We start from the raw sequence: 21,201 nt of genomic DNA, 5'->3' as shown, positions 1-21,201 counted from the left end.
ACCGTGCAACCCAATTTGTATTTGGATTGTTTGGAAATCTATCAGGTTAATGAAGATGCCCCTGTATCAATAATTGTTCAAGTTGCAGTTATATTGATGTTAGTACAGTGGGTAGTGCATTCACCAGTGTGTCATATGCTGCCCCCTGGTGGATTATATGTCACTGCCCTTGATTTACTGCAACTACCCATAATGGCAACACAAAGTGCAGGAGTAACTCAGAGGGTCAGGCTGCATTTCTGGAGGACATGGATAGGCTATGTTTCGGGTTGGGAAGAAGGGTCCTGACCCGAAACGCCACCTATCCAGGTGGGGAGAAAGGATGGTGTCGTTTTGTGTCGAGATCCATCTTCCTACACAAATAGACAGTAGACGTTTTGCATCCTATAAGCTAGTGGCTCGAAGGGCCTAATGGCCTACTCCTGCATCTATCGTCTATTAACAAAGTTTACTTCAACAAGTAACAGGACATACACATGAAACAAAGGTTTTATTTTATGTTTTTCTTTTACACATACTTTATATACACAGACATGAAACTGCTGCCTTCTGATATCATTTACATATCATACAGAATTATCACCAGACTTCAGTTTGATTGCATTTTATGGGGTGAAAATGGCGACTTCATACCCAACAACATTGCCACAACTTTGTACTCAAAACATTTGAGTTTGGATCATTGTGGCTGGGCATCCCTCATATCAGACAGATCAAGACACCAGGCTACTGTTACTGCAGGAGGGACTCTGTGGGTCAGTCAACATCTATGGAGAGAAATAGACAGTCGACGTTTTGGGTAAGGGACCATCATCTAGATTGTTCCATGGGATTTTGTTCTGCTTAAACTATAAAACGTAACACTGTTGAAGTATGTATGCTCTGTCGGCAAGGGATTGTGGAGAGAAAGAAACTTGCTGGCAGAACCTACCAGGTCAAGCAGCCTCTAAGGAGGCACAAGGATGGATGGTTGACCATTCGGGTGGAAATCCTGCAATAGGACTTGGGAGAAATCTTATTTTCCCCAACATTTAAGTCTGTCTGCTCAAATGATCTAGTAATTTGTCACTGCTGCTGGAGTCAATCGAGTGCGGAATAGGGTGAGCTACATTTGCTGTCACATTCAGCCTTCGTGATGCTTCACGTGCAGAGGATGATCAGGTTTACGACAACTTAATGGGAAATGAAGCAAAGCGGGGAAGAAAGTACGTTCAAATTTTGATCAAAAACAGAAATAGGAAGATCCCACAAGTGTTCCAAGTTATTACTAATTGACAATACACTAATATTATGAACATCTGGCCCTGGATTTGCAATGGTTAATAGGGAAAATTAACATGCTATGCACAAAGGAAATTGAAAACATGTATTCTTACAAGAAAATTAATGAATACCTGTGCACACTGTAAAAGCATTTACACTTTCAATTGCACTCCAATGAAATAGCAAGATGCTGCCACGCAGTTCATTAATCAAAAAGTACGATATATATACATAGTACATTCACATTAGATTTAGTTTTAAGCAAATTCAGAATATTGGGGTTTCAACCGAGTCCACAACACTGCTGGTCACGAGAAGCCAGTTACAAATAACACATTCATTGTTCAAAGACCAGTTTAGAGAAAATTAGCAAGAAGAGATTGATATTCATTTGCAAGCATTAGCTAGAGAAAGTAGGGTTTGATGCATTTTTTTTTAACCAAATGCATTTTATGCTTGCATTTTCTAACATACTGCAAGCTAAACTTTTTGTCGATTGATGGCATTTGACAAAATAAAAGCCACTTGAGCAGATGACCAACATTAGAATACACTGCATTATAAAACATCTTGTTGATCAAAATGATTACATAAAGTTTGCTGAGAATGTTATTTCCTTGGTTACTGATAGCCAGCTATTGTTCTTCAAATAAATACTAAATAGATAAAAATTAAATAATTTTCACCAAAATTACACATCAAAAAGGGGGAAGTTATTTACAAGAACCATTTTCCAATGGGGGAGAGAAATGCATTCCATTATAAAATGATCCTTTACTACAAAGCCTAAAAAAGCAAGATTACAAAAGTAAATCCAACCATTTCTGGGGGGGAAAATCCACCTCTTCTACATGCTGGTTTGATTGTGGCAAAATTGGCAAAAGAATTGGGTGGACTTTGATCAACAAAAATAATGTGAATGATCAGGGATGAAATAACTGTTCAGAGGAACTGTGGCCCACAAAGGAATCACAAGGGTAATGCTCATCTTGTCTCAGCACACAAACAGGACATATAAAAATCCAAAGTTAACTATAAAACACAACTTTAAGACATTTTATAAAGGGAACTATAATCAAAAGCGACTGGTTTACAATGGCTCAGAATAACAGATCAAGGTTGAGAAATTTTGTGTTAAGCACAAATCTAAATCCGTACTCTTGCTTGCTTGACTGGATTACTTCATTGATCAGTTTTAAACTGTAATTAAGTTAATTATATCTAACTGCAGATGAACACAAAACATTGAAAGGCAACACGCGGGTGTCAAAAGTATAGTTTACACCCATTGCTAACATTAAAACATGTCATAGTTCATGTATAGTGGAAACAATATTAAAGGGTTAAAATTTCCTGAAACCGTATCCAAAGAATGAATCGACTGGGCTTATATTCACTGGAATTTATAAGGATGAGAGAGGATCTTATAGAAACATATACAATTCTTAAAGGATTGGACAGACTAGATGCAGGAATAATGTTCCCAATGTTGGGGGAGTCCAGAACTAGGGGTTACAGTTTAAGAATAAGGGGTAGGCCATTTAGGACTGAGATGAGGAAACAGTTTTTCACCCAGAGTTGTAAATCTGTGGAATTCTCTGCCACAGAAGGCAGTGGAGGCCAATTTACTGGATGTTTTCAAGAGTTAGATATAGCTCTTGGGGCTAACAGAATCAAGGGATGTGGGGAGAAAGCAGGAATGGGGTATGATTTAGAATGATCAATCATGATCATGATCAAAGGGCCAAATGGCGTACTCCTGCACCTAATTTCTATGTAGCCGGCAAGTTTCATCAAAAAACTTCTACTAATCTTTTCAGTGAATTACAGAGAATCTCAGTCTCATTGGCAAATGCTGGAATGTAAAGTAGGTGGAAAGATTTGAGCCCTGCGGAAAATTTAAGTTTTGTTAGTCCTTTCTCACTAAATCTATGCATATATATTCAGGCATGAAGCCACCATATCACAGTTAGGCATAGTGTCGGAGAGATAAAGCATGGCAACATGCTCTTCGCACCAGAGTTTAAGGCAACTAACTACCCACATACACTAACTCTACATTTATCTTTTCTTGATTCTCTTCACATTCTTATAAACTCTCACCAGATTCTACCATTTACCTACACACAATTTACAGTAGCCAATTACCTTTGACACATCTGGGTGGTAGAAGTAAACCCAGGGACACCATGCAAACTCCACAGACAGCATCCATGTTAGTACTGAACCTGGGTCTCTGGAAAAGCATCACTGTGTCAAGACAGTTTGAGGATGTGAAAGCTTCATTCAGCAATTCATAGATTTTAAATACATTAAAATGGCAGATTTTGTGCACCTCAAGTGTAATTTTACAGTCCATTTAGTGCTGGTGTGTTCCAAAATGATGTGGGAATAGCAGTTTAACATGAACAAGTGGGTGGTAATGCTGCAAGAAAGGTTTCAATTTAATTGCTTGCATGTCCTCTGTTTGGGTAATTCTGCAGTAATAGTTGCTAGAACATCATTTTTGTATTCAAACTGATTACTAACATTTAGCAGTCATAACCAGCTTATTAATTCAGGTAACAGATGGACATTCCTGCAAGTAAAATGCGATGGTGATGTACATTATTACTGAAATTCTAACACTTTAAAAAAAAAGGTTAGTTTTTCACCCTCTCAGTCTAAAAGTGCTTTTACCTTTGACACTAACTGCACAGGAAACAGTTCCTTTGTTTTTGACATAGTCAACGGATTACACCTGAAACCAGTAACTACTGAATACAATTGGGGTTAAACATTAATAGAAAATGGATTAAGCTCAAAAAAATAACCTGCATTTTGAATTTAGCATCCAGAAATTCACCTGTCATTTTATTTTTTTGTATTTCATTACAATATTTTCTTTTCTGAATTTATTTTAAGACTATTGCCACCCATTGTGAAATGTTCAAGTTTTTGATTTTGATAAATAAACAATCTAATATTTTATGACAATTAATCTTCTTCCAAAACTGAAAAGAAAACACATGGGTGTCTGCGATTAATCAAGTTTCGTCGGCAGCAATTCTTTCCCCTAAGCCACAAGTTAATTCAAGCCTTGAAATGAAAACAACGTAAAAAATACAAATAACTTAAGTTTCTGACAAAACTATGCAGAGACATAAGAAGCCCTCTTAAGACAGTACAAATATGCAGGGATAAACATTCACAAGGTCCACTATTTTCCAGCTTCTTCACCACTGTACATTCCACGGGACACTCAGTCCTACGCATCGCTGAGTGATCCAGGTTACGCCACCTTTAAGCTTCGAGTACAACTCTTGTCCAATTAATGCCATCTTTACTTAAGCTGATATGACAACATAGCAGCAATCCTGAAAATGGAACTGTCCCTCAAATCGATAAGGGAAAAATCCAAAACATCTTTCTAATGTTCAAGTGTTAGTCTTTACAGTTAACTTTTAAGTTGCAACATCTTGTAGTGATCAGGCTGCTTTCTTTGTACAGCTGCCAGGGAGGTCCTGAAGATTTAGTTTTGACCTGCAGGAACCAGATTAATGGATAGTTAAGTGAGTAACACTTTATATAGCTGTATCACCGTTAAAATTGACAACTGATATTTGTACACCAAGATATCAACTAGCAGACCTGGGAGGCAGTGTAGCTTATATTTACTTGATCTTTACTTCCTTATTTCTAAATGATTTTCATTCCAGCCTAATATATCTAAATTTTAAGTACCTTTAAATTACTCTCTCCATCATCTACTATACTTCATTTTTCCAAAGTGTTGCAGACAAAGTATTCCAGAATAGAGACCTCTGGACCTTAGTATAATTCTGCACCCCATTCAACATCAGCTCTTCTGGCACTGAATTAGATTGTTACCAGGCCTTCAGTGAACTGTTCCTTTCAATATTGTTAAAGTGACCTATTAAATCCAAAAATTCCTCTGGATGAACTAGATCATCAACATTGAGGAATCAGAAACGTTGGGTTTTCCTGACATATTTATTCAGTACATCACTAGACAGCAATAATAATTTGGCAATATACATCAAGGGGTTTTAAAGATCAAAACAAAACTTTCAAAATGGATGACTTGGTAAGCATTTAGCAAATAAATTACAATGATCAGAGCAGTGACACTGAGCAATTTGTTGGAACCGAGATCTGTCTTTGTTCCTTGATGCATTTCCTCCCAGAATCTTAAAAGGGTTGCAAGATAGCTGATGTGCTGATTTTCAGTGGGCAGTGGAGACCAATTCTCTGAATGCATTCAAGCGAGAGCTAGATAGAGCTCTTAAGGATAGCGGAGTCAGGGGGTATGGGGAGAAGGCAGGAATGGGGTACTGACTGAGAATGATCAGCCATGATCACATTGAATGGCGGTGCTGGCTCGAAGGGCCGAATGGCCTCCTCCTGCACCTATTGTCTATTTTAATTATTCTATATTCCTCAGGGTTTAGAAAAAAATAATCTCAGTTTGGGAAAACAGCAAATACAACTCAATAAACATGCAAGGTAAACATGCAAAGCTATCATGGTGTTGTGAAAGGGAAGCAAGATTTGACCATTTGTTTTTTTAAATGCTTTTTGCCAGAGATACAAGTGCCATGGATAAAGGCATTCGATAAGGTGAAGCATTAAAAATATGAAAGGAAATAAAAGACCAAGGATGTTGGAAGCAGTATTGGAATGGATAGAAGTTAGGCTGGCAAACAGGGAAGAAAAATGCTCTTTATTCTAGTTGGCATGAAACAAGTGGAATTCCACAGGGAACAATGCTGGGCCTTAACTCTTCACAACATATACAAATTACTTGAATAAATACACTAAAATGCGCATTTGCAAAATACCCTCGGTACAAGTTCCAGCACAGTAGGAATAACACAAATGGATTGGATATTCTTCCAAACCAAAACTTTGTGTTGAAGTATAAGGAAAGTCAACCTACCCAAGACAGACACAAAAAGCTGGAGTAACTCAGTGGGTCAGCCAGCATCTCTGGAGAAAAAGGAATAGGTGATGTTTCGGGTCAAGACCCTTCTTCAGACGTCACCTATTCCTTTTGGCCAGAGAAGTTGTCTGACCCACTGAGTTACTCCAGCTTTTTGTGCCAGTTTTCGGTTTAAACCAGCACCTGCAGTTCCTTCCCTCACAAGTCAACTTACCTATTGTGGACCATGTGGCTCTTCACCAGATGCCCTGCCGCCAAAGCTGCGATGAGAGAGAGCTCACCCGCCATTACTGTTGCACAAACAATCTCGGCCAGTTGACATGCATTTTTACCAGGTGTCTCCTTATTTGCACCCTGAACTCCAAGCATCTATCAGGAAAAATAGAGGAAATTTATGAAGTCTTAATGCATCTTTTAAACTATTTTCCAATAGTCTATCACAACTAGGCAGGACTATAATAGCATCAGTAATGGAAGACATTTCCATAATTTGAACCCATCTTTAGACTAGTACGTTCCTGACCGTCCTCTTCACATGCTGCAGGAGTTGCACTAATCATTCCTGGAAGTCACGATGCAGCAGTTGAGTACTCTCTCCAAAACAATTAAAATTTTAAAAATCTTAAATTCTGTAGAATTTTCAGGAAAAATAGGAATGTACAATTACAGAAGAGGTGGAATGCCAATGACAAGATGAGTGGCTCAATGAGAAAGCAACTCTGCACAGCCCACTGGGTAATACTGTGAAACACTGATTTCTAAATGCAACAATTTGCAACTTGTGCCACGTTTTCAGGGAAACATTGCAAGCACATATTTCCTAACTATGGTCAATCATCAGGTCTTTAAAGCAAAAAAATGTTGAGGTAGTAGGTCTTGTGGCATGGTGTTAGAGTGGTTTATTGATGCAATGAAACAAAAGGGTTGTGCCTCACTCCATGATGTGTCCATGTAATGAAGGATAGTATTCTTTTGACTCGCTAATATTACTTTGCTCCGTGAGAATGCTACTATCTCCATTTACTTCATTGGAATAATTAAATGTTTTGGAAATATTCACCCCATATGTCCCACTTTATGTTTCTGATGTACAAGAACTGTATAATAGCTCAATGACAATACTACACTTAAGTTAAAAAAAAAGTACAACAGCATACAGATGCTCACCTGTAGACAGGATTGTTGCGGTCGCAAGTTGGTCCCTCCACCAATAGTGCCAACTTCTATGGATGGCATGGTGCAACTGATGTACAAATCGTCATTACACGTGGCAGCCGATTCCATTAATGTAATACAATTTGAACTTCCAACATTTTGGGCTGGATCCTGAAACATTCAAAAGGGGAACGCCGACTGAGAATTGCAGAACTTGCCAATTTAATAGACTGAATCTAGGATTATGGATTAGATGAAATTCCTAAATTAATCTTCAATTTCCCATCCCTCTCCCCTGTCAACACCTTAAAGATAGCAAAAGGAAAGACCAAAAAAACTAAACTAACATCAGGAGAATGGAAATATCCTAGTTCTCAAGTAATTAGATGGTCAGTTGATAAAACTTTGAAGAATCATTCTAGTGACTGAGACACTGTAAAGGCCCGTTTTATATTCCTATAAATTACGGGGGCCGCACAGCAAAATCGGTACAGTGCATAATTATGAATCGGCCATTCCACAATTAGTTCATTTCAAGCTTTCAAAGTTCCTCCAATTGTCCACGTCAGTAAGGGAATTTGGCAACGTTCATTAGCATATTAGCCAGAAAGGTGGTGGCTTTTAGCAGCAACTGTTCAAAAGTACCAGTTAAAAGGCAAACCATCTGGTAAATGAGATACTTGGTTTGTCATTGATGGTAAAAGTACATGGAAGCGCAGGGCACGGTGGTATGGAAACACAAGTGGGCTATTTAATCTCGTCAGTCTGTACAGCCATTCTTAGACAGGCGTCATAGTCACACATCACAAACTGGCCCTTTGCCCCAGCTCGTCCATACTGACCAAGATGCCCATCTATGCTAGTCCTGTACCCCTCTAAATCTGACTCTCCATTTGCTGCCTGACCAGCAGAGTTTCTCCAGCTCTTTATTTTTGCTTGAGATCAATAAATGTGCTGTTAGGAGATTTTTGATACAAAACCATGTGATTATACTGATCACTGCTGCCTTAACTTGTTTGGGGCAAGACTCTCAACTACAGAAAATCGCTCATTAGCTACTAAAAACAAACAAATCTGAACTGACCGCACTAATGCTCAGCCTGTTATTAGCAAATGATAAGTTTGAAACATATAGAAAAACAGATGCATCCAATTAGTAGAAAAATAAATTAAGATAAAAATCAAGGATCACTGTACCTACCTGGCCACATGCAATATAAATAGCAGTGACAATGTTTGCAGCATGCGCATTATAACCTCCAAGACTACCAGCCATTGCTGAGCCCACTAGGTTTTTGTTGATATTCACTTCAATAAGAGAGTATGTGGAGGTCTTTAATGTCTGAAGAAAATAAAACATAGACCAGGTTGTTTAAGATTTCACATTGGAAACATGGAGTTGGTGCACAATTAGTGGATAATTAATGCAACATTCTTTAGCTGATTGACATTTTTGTACCTCTCGTACAACTTTAGCAGGAATGATTGCTTCACAGACTACAGATTTCCCCCTTCCTTCAATCCAGTTGATAGCAGCAGGTTTCTTGTCAGTGCAGTAGTTACCACTAACTGCAAGTATCTGCATAGCTGGAAACTCCTCCTGCAACCTGGAAAGAGCCTTCTCTGTGCCCTAAATTTTCAGTGGGGGAAGAAAGACAAACAAGATGTTCCATTAATGGAGAAGGCAACAATAAATTGTTACAGAGCCGAGGCGCTGGTCAGGCCGCATTTGGAATATTTTGAGCAATTTTAAACACCATATCTGAGGAAGGATGTGCTAGCTCTGGAGAGGGTGCAGAGGAGGTTTACAAGAATGATCCCAGGATCCCAGGGTTAACATATGAGCGTTTGACAGCACTGGGCCTGTACTCACTGGAGTTTAGAAGGATGAGGGAGGATACCTCATTGAAGCTTATGGAATAATGAAAGGCCTGGATAGCGTGGAAGTGGAGAGGATGTTTCCACTAGTGGGAGAGTCTAGGACTAGAGCTCATAGCCTCAGAATTAAAGGACGTTCCTTTAAGGAGGGGATGAGGAATTTCTTTAGTCAGAGGGTGTTGAATCTGTGGGATTGTTTGCCACAGAAGGCTGCGGAGGCCAAGTCAACAGATATTTTAAGGCTAAGATTGACAGATTCTTGATTAGTATGGGTGTCAGGGGTTATGGGGAGAAGGCAGGAGAATGGGGTTAGGAGGTGGAGATAGATTAGCCATGATTGAATGGCAGAGTAGACTTGATGGGCCGAATGGCCTAATTCTGATCCTGTCACTTATGACCTTATGATACATCTTTACACTAGTCATATGTTCCCTATCATTCTCTCTCCCATGTCCATTAACTCCACCGATATTCCTGCCACCTATCAAAACTAGGGGCAATTTACAGCAAATTTACTCATCAACCAGCACAACTTTGGGATAAGGAACAAAACCAGACCCCTGGGGTCAATATCAGAAGCCTTTTGTCATTTTATCCGATCAAAGACCACCTTGTTTTCTTTCCTACATCAAGAAACGAAAGATACTGGTTGACAAAAGACAAAGTGTTGGAGTAACTCAGTGTGTGTTAGGCAGCATCACCGGAGAAAATGGATTGGTGGTATTTTGGGTCGGAATCTTTCTTCAGACAGAGATACCCCAGCACTGTGTCCTCGCTTGTTTTCTCTCCTACCCTCCACTCTTACAAGTCACTGACAGAGCTTAGAACTGGTTCCATCTGTTAAATTTTCCATCCTGAATTCTCTCTTCACTCTTTTTCCCAATTGGTCTATACTTATTGGAAACATGAACCCACCTTTGAGATCATGTTCATGCCCATGGCATCCCCAGTTTTGGATTGAAAGCGGATATAGAGGTTGCGACCGGCGAGAGCAATCTGTAACTTCTGAAGCCTGGCAAACCTGCATAACACAATAATAAAAGAGTACGCAATAATAAGAGAGCAATCTTGAAAATACAAAACACATAGATGTAAAGGAAATTAAGAAATTGCAAATAGCTGCTTTACCTACAGTATCTTATTAACATCTTATCGGACATCCTTTTGAACTCCAGCCTTTGACACTCACTCCAATCAAACCCCCTTCACCCATTTCCTCCCATTACTTGCCAGACAAATTCCTGCCCCCACCTCTTTTCCAGCTATCTTCCCCCCCCCCCCCTCCCCAGTGTGAAAAAGGGTCTCAACCCAAAACATCACCCATCTATTCACTCCACATATTTAGTTTAGTTTAGAGATACAGCATGGAAACAGGCCCTTCGGCCCACCAAGCCGCGCTGACAAGCGATCTTCGCATATTAACACTACCCTACAAGCACTTGGGACAATTTTACATTTATGCCAAGCCAATTAACCTACAAACCTGTTCATCTTTAGGAGTGTGGGAGGAAACCGAAGATCTCAGAGAAAGCCCACGCAGGTCACGCAGAGAAAGTGCAAACAAGCACCCATAGTCAGGATTAACCCCGAGTCTCCGGTGCTGTAAGGCATTCGCTGTTCCGCTGCGCAAACCTGCTGTGCGTGCCTGATCTCTAGCAGTTTGTTTTGCTCAGAACATTCCAGCATATGCAGTTCCTTGCACCGTCATCTTATTCATATTGTTAACTTTAATATTTCTCCAATCATTACACAAGTAGATTTCTGTTAACAAGCAGTGACTACTTAGCCGGATGGGGATATTTGGAAGGCAAAACATTCTTGTATTAGTATTGTGCATTTTCTGACCCAGTGTGAAGAAAGGAACTGCAGATGCTGATTTAAACCAAAAATAGACACAAAATGTTGGAGTAACTCAGGGCAGGCAGCATCTCTGGAGAGAATGAATGGGTGATATTTCAGGTCGAGATCCTCCTTCAGACCGTCAGATTTTCTAACCGAGGATGTCCCCGACCTATTTCTCAATTACAATCATGTTAAAATGCAGCAGCACATTTGTCTACAACAGATCCTTGAAAACAGCAATATCATATCAACGTGTATTAGGTTTAAGTGATATTTGAAGTGTACGCATCAGACAAGATACCAAAAACAACACTTTTTCACCTTTGAAATAATGGAATGAGATGCCAGAATGAAATACCAAATGGTATGGAGAAAGTTACAGCATGATAAAGTTTGTTTTCACGGTACTTTCCTCAGTGTAGAGAATTGTAAACCGTGAGAGGGTTAAGTTTTGAGGGGAGGGATTTAATAGGGACCTCAGGTAAATATTTTCCACTCGGGTCAGTCAGTGCCTGGAAGGAGTTGCCAGAGGAAGCTATAGCAGTAACAATTATGACTTTTACAAGACATTGGGACAGATACATGGATAGGAAGGTTTAGAGGGATATGGGCCAAATATAGGCAAATGGGACTAGCCCAGTATGCCAACCTAGTAGGTAGGGACTAGGTGGGCCAAATGCTCGTTTCCCGCTGTCATGATCTTATGTTTTGAAAGGGGCCTCAGTTTAAAGGTGTTATCCAAAAACAACACCAATATTTCACCACCGTTTCATTACTGGAGTGGAACTTGACAACTGTGACGCAATGACCCAGAGGAACGGATGCTATCCATCAAGTCAAATCTGTGGGGCGAGTGCAGCAACCCAAATTATTATTTCATGAGCATCAGCAAAGCTAGTCGTTTTTTTAAGATACAAATTCAAACTTAGATATACAAAATTTTACCTGCTAGTACTATCAAACATCTCCTTCATAATTTGGAAACCATCAGAGCTCTCCAACCACGCTTTCACCTCTGCAGCTTCGCAGGCAGTTGGAAGTCTCACAACTGGTCCTCTTGTCATTCCATCTGCCAACACACAACTCCGTGCTCCACCGCCAAGCTAAAATTGAAAGGGATTCTTTTAAAATGGAAATCTGTGGAGGCCAAGTCAACGGATATTTTAAGGTGGTGATTGACAGACTCTTGATTAGTAAGGGTGTCTGGGGTTACGGGGAGAAGGCAGGAGAATGGGGTCAAGAGGGAAAAACAGATCAGCCATGATTGAATAGCGGAGTAGACTTGATGGTCAGAATGGCCTAATTCTGCTCCTATCACTTATAACATTCAATTCCTTCCCTGACACACTTCAAACGTCGCAAAGTATATTGACGCATAGAAGCACTCAACCACACAGCACTTGTGCAATAAAGCAGGCAATTTACAGTTCATACTTACACTAATTGCTCTGCAACCGCGGTTAGTGCTTGCCACCAGACAGCCTTCGGTGGTTGCCATGGGCACTTGGAATTCTTTCCCATTCAAACAAAGTGGTCCTGCAACTCCAACAGGAATAGGCACATAGCCTATGATATTCTCACAGCAACTTCCTACGACCTGAAAGTTCAAGGATTCACACACATTAAAAATAGAATTAAGACTCCAAACATCAACTTTCGTCATAGATTCCACCCCGTTGAACTAGTTTAATTCATTCTGATTACAAACCGTTAACGCTGACAGGTCTGACTTACCAACGAGTAATCGTAGTCCCTATAGGGAAGGAGGTGCAGTGCAGTGGGCTCTGGGAGCTTTGGAGCAAGCAGTTGGCGACGGATGTATACACCACGCTCTGGAGTTTCCAGCATGTTCTCCAGTTTATATGCTGGAATATATTTGGCATTCACCAGGAGAATTATCTCAGCTTCAGTAAGGCATTTTGGTCCTTTCTGTTATAAATCAGAAAACATCAAACCCCATTTCACAAGATCCTACATTGTTCAATTTAAACACTCTGCTAAAATTTACAACAAATCATCCCACAGATGAAGAAAAAAAAGACAAAGACTAACATTAACTTCTTAATGTTAACTCCAGAATATACTCATTTTATAATTCTCACTAAAGGTTATTTCAATAGTTCAATTCCAATAGCATCTTGATCTTTAGTTTGGTTTAGAGATGTGGTGCAGAAACAGGATCTTCGGCTCACCGAGACCACGCCAACCATCGATCAGCCTTACACTAGTTCTACCCTACACACTGGGACAATTTACAGACGCCAATCAACCTAAAAACCTGCACTTCTTTGGGATGTGGGATCACCTGGAGTAAATCCACACGGGTACAGGGAGAATGTACAAACTTCCCTCAGACAGAACCAGTTGTCAGGATCGAATCCAGGTCTCTGGTGCTGCAAGGCAGCAACTCTACCACTGCACCATTGGGCCATCTGCTTTAATTGTCATAAATTCCAGCAGCCATTCCGGCACCCCAGCTGTTCAGGAATGATATTGGAACTACCAGATTACAGACAAATTGCCCAAATGGACAACAAAAGACACAACAAGCTTAACTAAGTGAACACACATTGAAACTCAGGTTCAAGCTCAAAAATCCCATTTTCTTCCATTCCACTTCCCCTTATTGGAAAACCAGTAGAAAACAAAGTCAAAAACTCTTACCTCGGTACTTTTAAGTATGGACAAACATTCTTCAATTGGTCTTGGGTCTAACAAAAGCTCAGTATCTAGCTCTTCTGGTGTTCCCGAAGATGAAGAGCTAGGAGGAGTGAAGTCTCCCAACATAAAATTTGGTTTTGATGGACGATTGATTGAATGAGGGACAGAAGACTCAATAGGCTTAATGACTTCATCTGTGTGAAAAACAGTCTGCTTAATTTTAAGTACTAGCAAGATTACAATAAGACAATAAGTCATGCGTTCAAAAGGCATTAGCAGGAATGCATATACAAGAACAATATTTGTAATACTTGAGAACCAGAAATAAAGTGTCATTTAGAAAAGTTCTCAGCATTTAAGTTAGGATCAAACTTTAGGGAATGCAGGTGGTAAACATTCCAGGGGGTAGTCTTTGCTGATTTTCCCAAATTATTGAAATATAATCAAAATAACATATCTGAGATACAAGTAGATTAATAATCCAGGGATCAGGACTTTAAATTTCACAATAACGATTTCATGCTTCAAATTCAATTTTAAAAAGCTGTAAAACTCTAGATATAGTTGAAATTCTATTAAAGTACATGTCTATAATTTTTTACCTGTATTTTCTTTATTGGTGAATTCATCACCAACTGTACAATCTGATTGTAATCTGGAAGTTGCAATATTATTCCTGCAACAATCAGTATTCTTTGTGTGCACCAAAGATGACGACATAGGATTCTTCAGTGAGAGAGTCGATTCCGTCTCTGTCTGTTCAAAGAAGATGTATTTGATGGCGAGGAAGAGCGCCAGGCCAAGGGTGATTACTTGTTCAATATCCATACTGACCATCCTGCACAGTTTGCAAGACAGAAAATCATAATCAGCATAAAATCTTTGTTATACAGAAATAGTAGAGAATAAAGGTTATCTACTATTACAACAGGATCTTGAACAACTAGTCCTATGGGCAGCAATGGCGTTTAATTCAGATAAATACAATATTTTGCATTTTGGCAAGACAAATCAGGGCAAGATTTGCACAGTAAATAGAAGGGGCTTGGGGCCTATTGTAGAAATAAGTCCTGGGAGGTAGGGGGGGGGTGCAAATGTGCAGGTACATATCTCCATGAAAGTGTCATCATAGGTGGTAAGCATGGTGGGGAAGTGTTTGGCACAAATTATGTAGTTTGTAAAGATTACTTTCTATGGATAGATTACTTTCTATGGATAGAAGGCAAATGTGCATGTTTTAGCTTTGTGCATGTGCCATTTGCAAAATCTGTTGGCCTACCAGATTACTTCTCAGGGATTACGTGACTGAGCTTGTGTGCCTAAGTCATGAAGCCCAATGCCACAAGTGGCATTGATTTAGCCTGATTAGTCTTTTCCTCCCACTTACTGTTTATCAATGCTTCCAAATTTAATATTTCCAACTTCATAATAGGAACCATTGCAGTTATGTAATACAGTAAAATGTACGAGAATAAGGTGTTATATAAATGTACTCCGATTGTAGTGAAACTGGCATCCCAAGCGGAAATTCAATATTCAAAACCAATCTAAAAATACAAAAACACTTAATACTCTGATGCCTCTCCATGCTTTGAAGAATATTATGGTAAAATTTAGATAACCCATCATCCAAGTTCACTGGATGAATTTAAAAGAGAGTTAGATAGAGCTCTAGGGGCTAGTGGAATCAAGGGAGATGGGGAGAAGGCAGGCACAGGTTACTGATTGTGTAGGATCAGCCATGTTCACAATGAATGGCGGTGCTGGCTCAAAGGGCCAAATGGCTTCCTCCTGCACCTGTTTTCTACGTCTCTATGTAAGTTTGGTTTGGGATCTGGCTCAGCAGGTGACATTTCCGTGCTCCACTGCAACTTCACGTTCTGAGCTCACTGGGGCGGCACTGCGGTAGAGTTGCTGCCATACAATCCAGGAGTCCTGGGTTCGATCCTGACTACGGGTGCTTGTCTGTACGAAGTTTGCATGTTCTCCCAGTGACCTGCATGGGTTTTCTCTGGTTCCCTCCCACACTCCAAAGACGTACCGGTTTGTAGGCTAATTGGCTACGATTAAATTATAAATTGTCCCTTGTGTGTGTAGGACAGTGTAAGTGTGCAGGGATTGCTGGTTGATGCGGACTTCGTGGCCCGAAGGGCCGGTTTCCTTTGCTGCATCTCAAACTAAAATGTTTAATACTGTGTAATAGCTAGAACAGTAATTGCCTTTTGGTGTTTCTACAAGAAAATTATTGATTTTTAAGGTTTCAAAATGGGTTAATCCAACAACAAACTATGTCGCAACTTCATTTTTAATCTAAAATTAGCATGATTATTAAATTTATTTTCATGTCATTGTTCAATCTACAAGATGGCAGCTGGTTTAAAAGGTTATTTGTTCGGTTACCTGGAAAGGTAAAACTGCCACAGTGGCACTTCTGGATCGATTCGTCTTGGCATACTTTCATCCAGCCCTGTTACTGACTTGGGTACTTCTAAGGTGCTGTCCTCGGATGCTGGCTCTGCTATCCAGCGACTATGAGCGTGAACCAGAACCAATCCTAGAGACTGGACCACACACAAAATAAAAACAATTCATTCTTCCACAATTAGCACTGTTCAATAGACATATTGATCACCAAAATGTTACCATGGATTTTACCGTGGGATTTAAGTTAAATCAAAAATCAATTTTAAAAGAAAACCACAACATGTTTCAAAAGTGGAAACAATTTTTCAAAGAAATAAACTTCAAAGGAAAACCTAGTAATGGTGACCTCAAAACTAGCTGGTTCATCAACGTGCTCCAGGGAAGGAAATCTGTCATCCAATTTCAGGTAAACCTCACCTCCCGAGTGTGTGTTTGCCCTCTCCTAGAATCCACCTTTGGTCTTCATAATTTTGTCCCCTTTCCTCTGCACCCCCCCCCCCCCCCACCCACCCACAACAACAACAATCTCTTCCTCCTGGTTCTATCCATCCACTGCCCTCACATTTTACCCACCAGCTTCTTCCTCCTCCATTTGGTTCTGTTTCTATCAGCACCTCACCTCTTTTCTAATGGTTCTCATTATCACCTTCCTTACTTTATGCATTCCATGCCTGGTAGTCTACGTGTTTCGGCTTATAATCTTCCTAGAAATCTCCACCTTCACCCTCCCTTTACCTGCCTTTTTGTTGTTTGTTTTGTCTGCCTCCAAATATCATCCATCTGTAAGTTTCAACTCAACCCCTTCTCTTTCCCTATCTGGCTCCATCTACCAGTCATCCTTCACCACACTCTGGTCTACCTATCACCTACTAGCCTGTCTGGCCACATCCCCTCTCCTCTTTATACTGGTTGAATAGAATAGTTCAGACTGAAGGGTCCCAACCCGTGATCTGTCCATGCCCTCCCCAGATGCTGCATAACCTTCCCAGTTCCTCCAGCACTTTATCTTGCTCATTATACATTACATTTTGTAGTTTTGCTTATTATACAAATGTAAAATATTAAAACTATTTGTTTGTTATGTGTTGTTTGTTAGTTTTCATAAATTTCAAAGAGTTCTGACTTTTGACGTTCTGCTTTGCACTCAGCTGCACCACACTTGGAGTGGGCCAGAAACAAATACGGATTAAAAGGTATCAAGGAGGATGGACAGAAAGGGCTGGAGTAACTCAGCGGGTCAGGTAGCATCTCTACAGAAAGAGGACAGGATCCTTCTTCAGACATCATTCTACACACAGGCAAAAAGGAGCACTACCTTCAGTGGGGAACTACAATAATCACCACAAGAGCAGCTTAATAGCATCAACACTGATCAAGATGGTCAAATACCGAACACAACTACCAGACTGGGTCTGTGACTGATTTAGTTTAGTTTACAGCATGGAAACAGACCCTTCAACCCAATGAGTCAGCATCAACCAGCGATTCCCGCACACTAACACTATCCTACACACACTAAGGACAATTTTACATTGATACATTTATACCAAGCCAATTAACCTACAAACCTATGTCTTTGGAGTGTGGGAGGAAACCAAAGGCCTTGGAGAAAAAGCAGGTCATAGAGAGAACATACAAACTCTGTACAGACAAGCACCAGTAGTCAGGATTGAATCCAGGACTATGGCACGGCAAGGCAGTAGCTCTACCACTACACCTCCTGCACGATAGCAAAGGATAAACCTACATGTCCTTTTACTCACTAGTCCCTCTGCAACAGATACCTCTGACCATAACAACATTGGTGGAGGTGACCAGCACGTAGAATCAAGAACTTTTCTTTACACAGAAAGCACCCTCTGGGGTACAATTGTACAGAGGGAGCAAATTTTGTAGTTTGTAACAAGGATGGGTGGAGCAACAGCAGCAATGTCACCCTCACAATTACGTATCCGCATGGAATCCGACATGGAAATACAATGCCTTCGGTGTCACTGACAAAATCCAAAAAATCCCTGCTCAGCAGCACTCGATGTACTTTCACCAGAAGCACAGCAGCAGGTTAAGGCAGTAGCAAGAACTTTTAGGGTTTGGCAACAAGTGAATCACACCCTGAGCAACAAGTAAAACAAAAAAGTGACGCAAGTCAACAACAATCTGCTGGCAGAATACTTGGAAATATTCACACACCTAATTTAGTGATTCAACCATTTCCGAAGAAATCATCGTATAATAATATTCTTAGAAATCAGAAACTGATGCAACATACATTTTGCAAAGCTGATTTTGACACTTAGTTATCACACTTTACCAAAGATGGCTTTCAATACTGACCATGATGACTTTCACCCTCTGCGTTACGGGGTTTGGTTTGTTATCTTCCTCTTCCTCCAAAACTCGAGCAAAATGCCCAAGCTGCCAAATTGGACGGCCCTCTCGACTTTCTCGGGAAAGCTATTGGAGAAATTTCACTTTTAATTATCATGACCGGGTTATCCACCGGGTAGTGCCCGCAATGGCTGCCTTGCCAACCGTCTGCCTGTCCCTTCCTTCTCTGTTGTTTCTTTAGTATGTGTTAAATGTATGTTTTTTGCGTTCTTTAGCTTGTTTTGTGTGTGTGTGTGGGGGGGGGGACCTTTTAAAATCTCTTATCTCGACGGAGATGCGATTTTTTTTCCCGTATCGTACCCCCATCTGCACTGCCACCTAACATTAAGGAGCTGGTGGCCTTTGCGGGAGACAGACTTTGGGAGCTCCAACCGTGGGAGCCTGTGGACTTTAACATCGTGGAGCCCGCGGTCCCTGGTTAGAGACAGACTTCGGGAGCTCCAAGCCGCAGGAGCTTCGATCGCGAGAAAAATGAGGGAAGATTAGACTTTATTGCCTTCCATCACAGTGAGGAATGTGGAATCCACTGTGGTGGATGTTTATGTTAACTTTTATGTAGTTATGTGTCTTGTTGCTTTTATTTAGTATGGCTGTATGCTAATACAAATATCACTGTACCTTCATTGGTACACGTGACAATAAAAGACCTTTGATTCTTACACTTTGATGGAAGAAATATAATTTATCACGATGGCACAGCTTCATATTTCTTGAGCAAGCTGCTAAAAGGTTTCTATCTTTGTTTAGATATCAATTGCGCAACCCCAAAGAAGCTCATTTTAACAAGCATTAAAATCACAAACAGTTTTGGAAAATCTTTCTGCCACTCTTACCTCCAATACCAGAGAGACACAAGCTGGGAAGAATGTCATGAAGACGAAGTAGTTTGCCAATACTGACATGCAGCCAAAGCAGCACATGATTTCCAGCTGGCGTACACCTAAATGAAGAGATTAAGGGGCTTTCACTAATGCTGATAACATGTTAATATTCCCTCCTTCCACACATTTAATATTGGAGTGCTAGTGAGCGAGTTTACGTGCCATAACTTTAAAATCACTGCTAAATGATATAACCCTTCCATCTCAACTTCCCCTTGGTAAATTTTCTGGGATCACGTCAAGTTGAGTACTCCCTCAGAACAAAACTGCATTTAAACGTCGTACAATGAAGAGGAACAAAGGTGTAAGGAAATGAAATTAGTGAGACTCACCAGACATAGTACCAACACCTATCACAAGACATTCCACAAGAGCATCAAGAGTGAAGGTAGGACCAAGAATAGCCATTCCACGTGCAATATTTTCCTTGACTTCATCCTGTTATTGAAAATACATTTAGGAAAGTTTACTTGGCAGATCCCCAGATTCTCAAACTCTCCTAAATTTCACAGTTGCATTTTGTAGAATAGGATATTAAAAAATATTCTTGCAGGAAAACAAAAATTTAGAGGAAAAAAAGTAACTACTGTTATTTCACCCAATGGGAAAACATTCCCAATGGTAAACCAAATTACATAAAGGGAATCGTTAACAAGCGGTATTGTGATAAGAATTACTTGGAAGAAAAGATTATTAATTCTTCTGTGTTTACCTATGGAATATCTTCAAATAAGCTACATTATTGACTTTTTCCTAAACACATGACTAATTAAATACCAAGATGTGAAGGATAAAACTTTTATCAGAATTAAAAGTAGTTGCGTTTATCTTTATCTACCGCTCAGATTGGATTCACCAAATTATTTTAATTTTTTTTGTGCAGCATTATTTGTAAAATGTATGAAATTAGCACATTACCTGGCAGTTAGAGCTCAGTGCAAATTTGGCCAAAGCACTGGCTTTTGACAGATCAATCAATAGCAAGAAGAAAGGCAAAGCCTCACTGAAAATAAAGGAATCTGGGAGTTAGTTTTGGTGGAAATGCTCATGTGAACCTAAAAGGAATCTCAGATCTGCAGATATTTTGAACTCGTAACTTTCTGACTCAGAAGCCGAGACACTACTTTTAAGACATCTACCACCCTCATTACTTAATAAACCAAAAATGTAAATTACACATTTGAAGTAGTCCATACTACAAAACTTAGATTAACCAAACTATATTGCTATCCAGCTTGTACTGGCATATGAATATTACATTATGTGTCTAACTTTTGGCCTAAAAGTATGTTATAAGGGAACCAATCTGAATATACATCCAAAACATTCATGGGAAGCAAAATAGATTTTAAAGATAATTGTACTCACTTGAGACCAGTAAGTTCTTTATCCAAAAAGTGAATTACAACAGTGCTGAAAACAAAGCTGGAGAAGATGGTGAAAAGACCAGCAATACCTAAAGAAAGATCAACTTGTAAATGCAGTGGCAGGGAATGTGAGAAAATAGGTAAACGTAATTAATAATATGCAACAGACAAGTTTAAGTTAGATTCGATGGAGTTGTTGACCATTAACTCAAAAATGTGCTTGGACCTTACCTAGCATATACTTAGAACCAAGCTGGCGTAGATTCTGGAACTGGAAGTATATATACAAGATTGCAAAGCAGCGAGTGATAGTCAGGATTATGATATCACTGCTTAATATCTCCTGAGAAAACAAGAACAACATTAATAGAGTGATTATTTGCATCCCAAACATTTAAAT

At 39.9% G+C, this 21,201-nt stretch overlaps 1 protein-coding gene across 1 annotated transcript in view; it reads right to left on the bottom strand.

Moving 5' to 3' along the window:
* Positions 1-476: 476 nt before the first annotated feature.
* hmgcra (3-hydroxy-3-methylglutaryl-CoA reductase a) overlaps positions 477-21,201 on the bottom strand; it is a 28,022-nt gene continuing 7,297 nt past the window's right edge. The window contains exons 3-20 of the mRNA XM_078396628.1: positions 21,033-21,144; positions 20,803-20,890; positions 20,353-20,437; positions 19,767-19,872; positions 19,387-19,493; positions 18,500-18,619; positions 16,142-16,302; positions 14,344-14,579; positions 13,745-13,935; positions 12,815-13,009; positions 12,519-12,677; positions 12,026-12,183; positions 10,154-10,259; positions 8,820-8,990; positions 8,562-8,702; positions 7,373-7,531; positions 6,420-6,574; positions 477-4,785 (exon numbers count right to left, since the gene is read on the bottom strand). Of these exons, the coding sequence (XP_078252754.1) occupies positions 4,731-4,785; positions 6,420-6,574; positions 7,373-7,531; positions 8,562-8,702; positions 8,820-8,990; positions 10,154-10,259; positions 12,026-12,183; positions 12,519-12,677; positions 12,815-13,009; positions 13,745-13,935; positions 14,344-14,579; positions 16,142-16,302; positions 18,500-18,619; positions 19,387-19,493; positions 19,767-19,872; positions 20,353-20,437; positions 20,803-20,890; positions 21,033-21,144 (2,505 nt within the window). The 3' untranslated portion in view covers positions 477-4,730. The remainder of the gene's footprint in view (positions 4,786-6,419; positions 6,575-7,372; positions 7,532-8,561; positions 8,703-8,819; positions 8,991-10,153; positions 10,260-12,025; positions 12,184-12,518; positions 12,678-12,814; positions 13,010-13,744; positions 13,936-14,343; positions 14,580-16,141; positions 16,303-18,499; positions 18,620-19,386; positions 19,494-19,766; positions 19,873-20,352; positions 20,438-20,802; positions 20,891-21,032; positions 21,145-21,201) is intronic.

Source organism: Rhinoraja longicauda, chromosome 3, assembly GCF_053455715.1.
Source record: "Rhinoraja longicauda isolate Sanriku21f chromosome 3, sRhiLon1.1, whole genome shotgun sequence".
In the NCBI taxonomy this organism is placed as follows: domain Eukaryota; kingdom Metazoa; phylum Chordata; class Chondrichthyes; order Rajiformes; family Arhynchobatidae; genus Rhinoraja; species Rhinoraja longicauda.
This window is presented reverse-complemented; position numbering and strand designations above follow the sequence as displayed.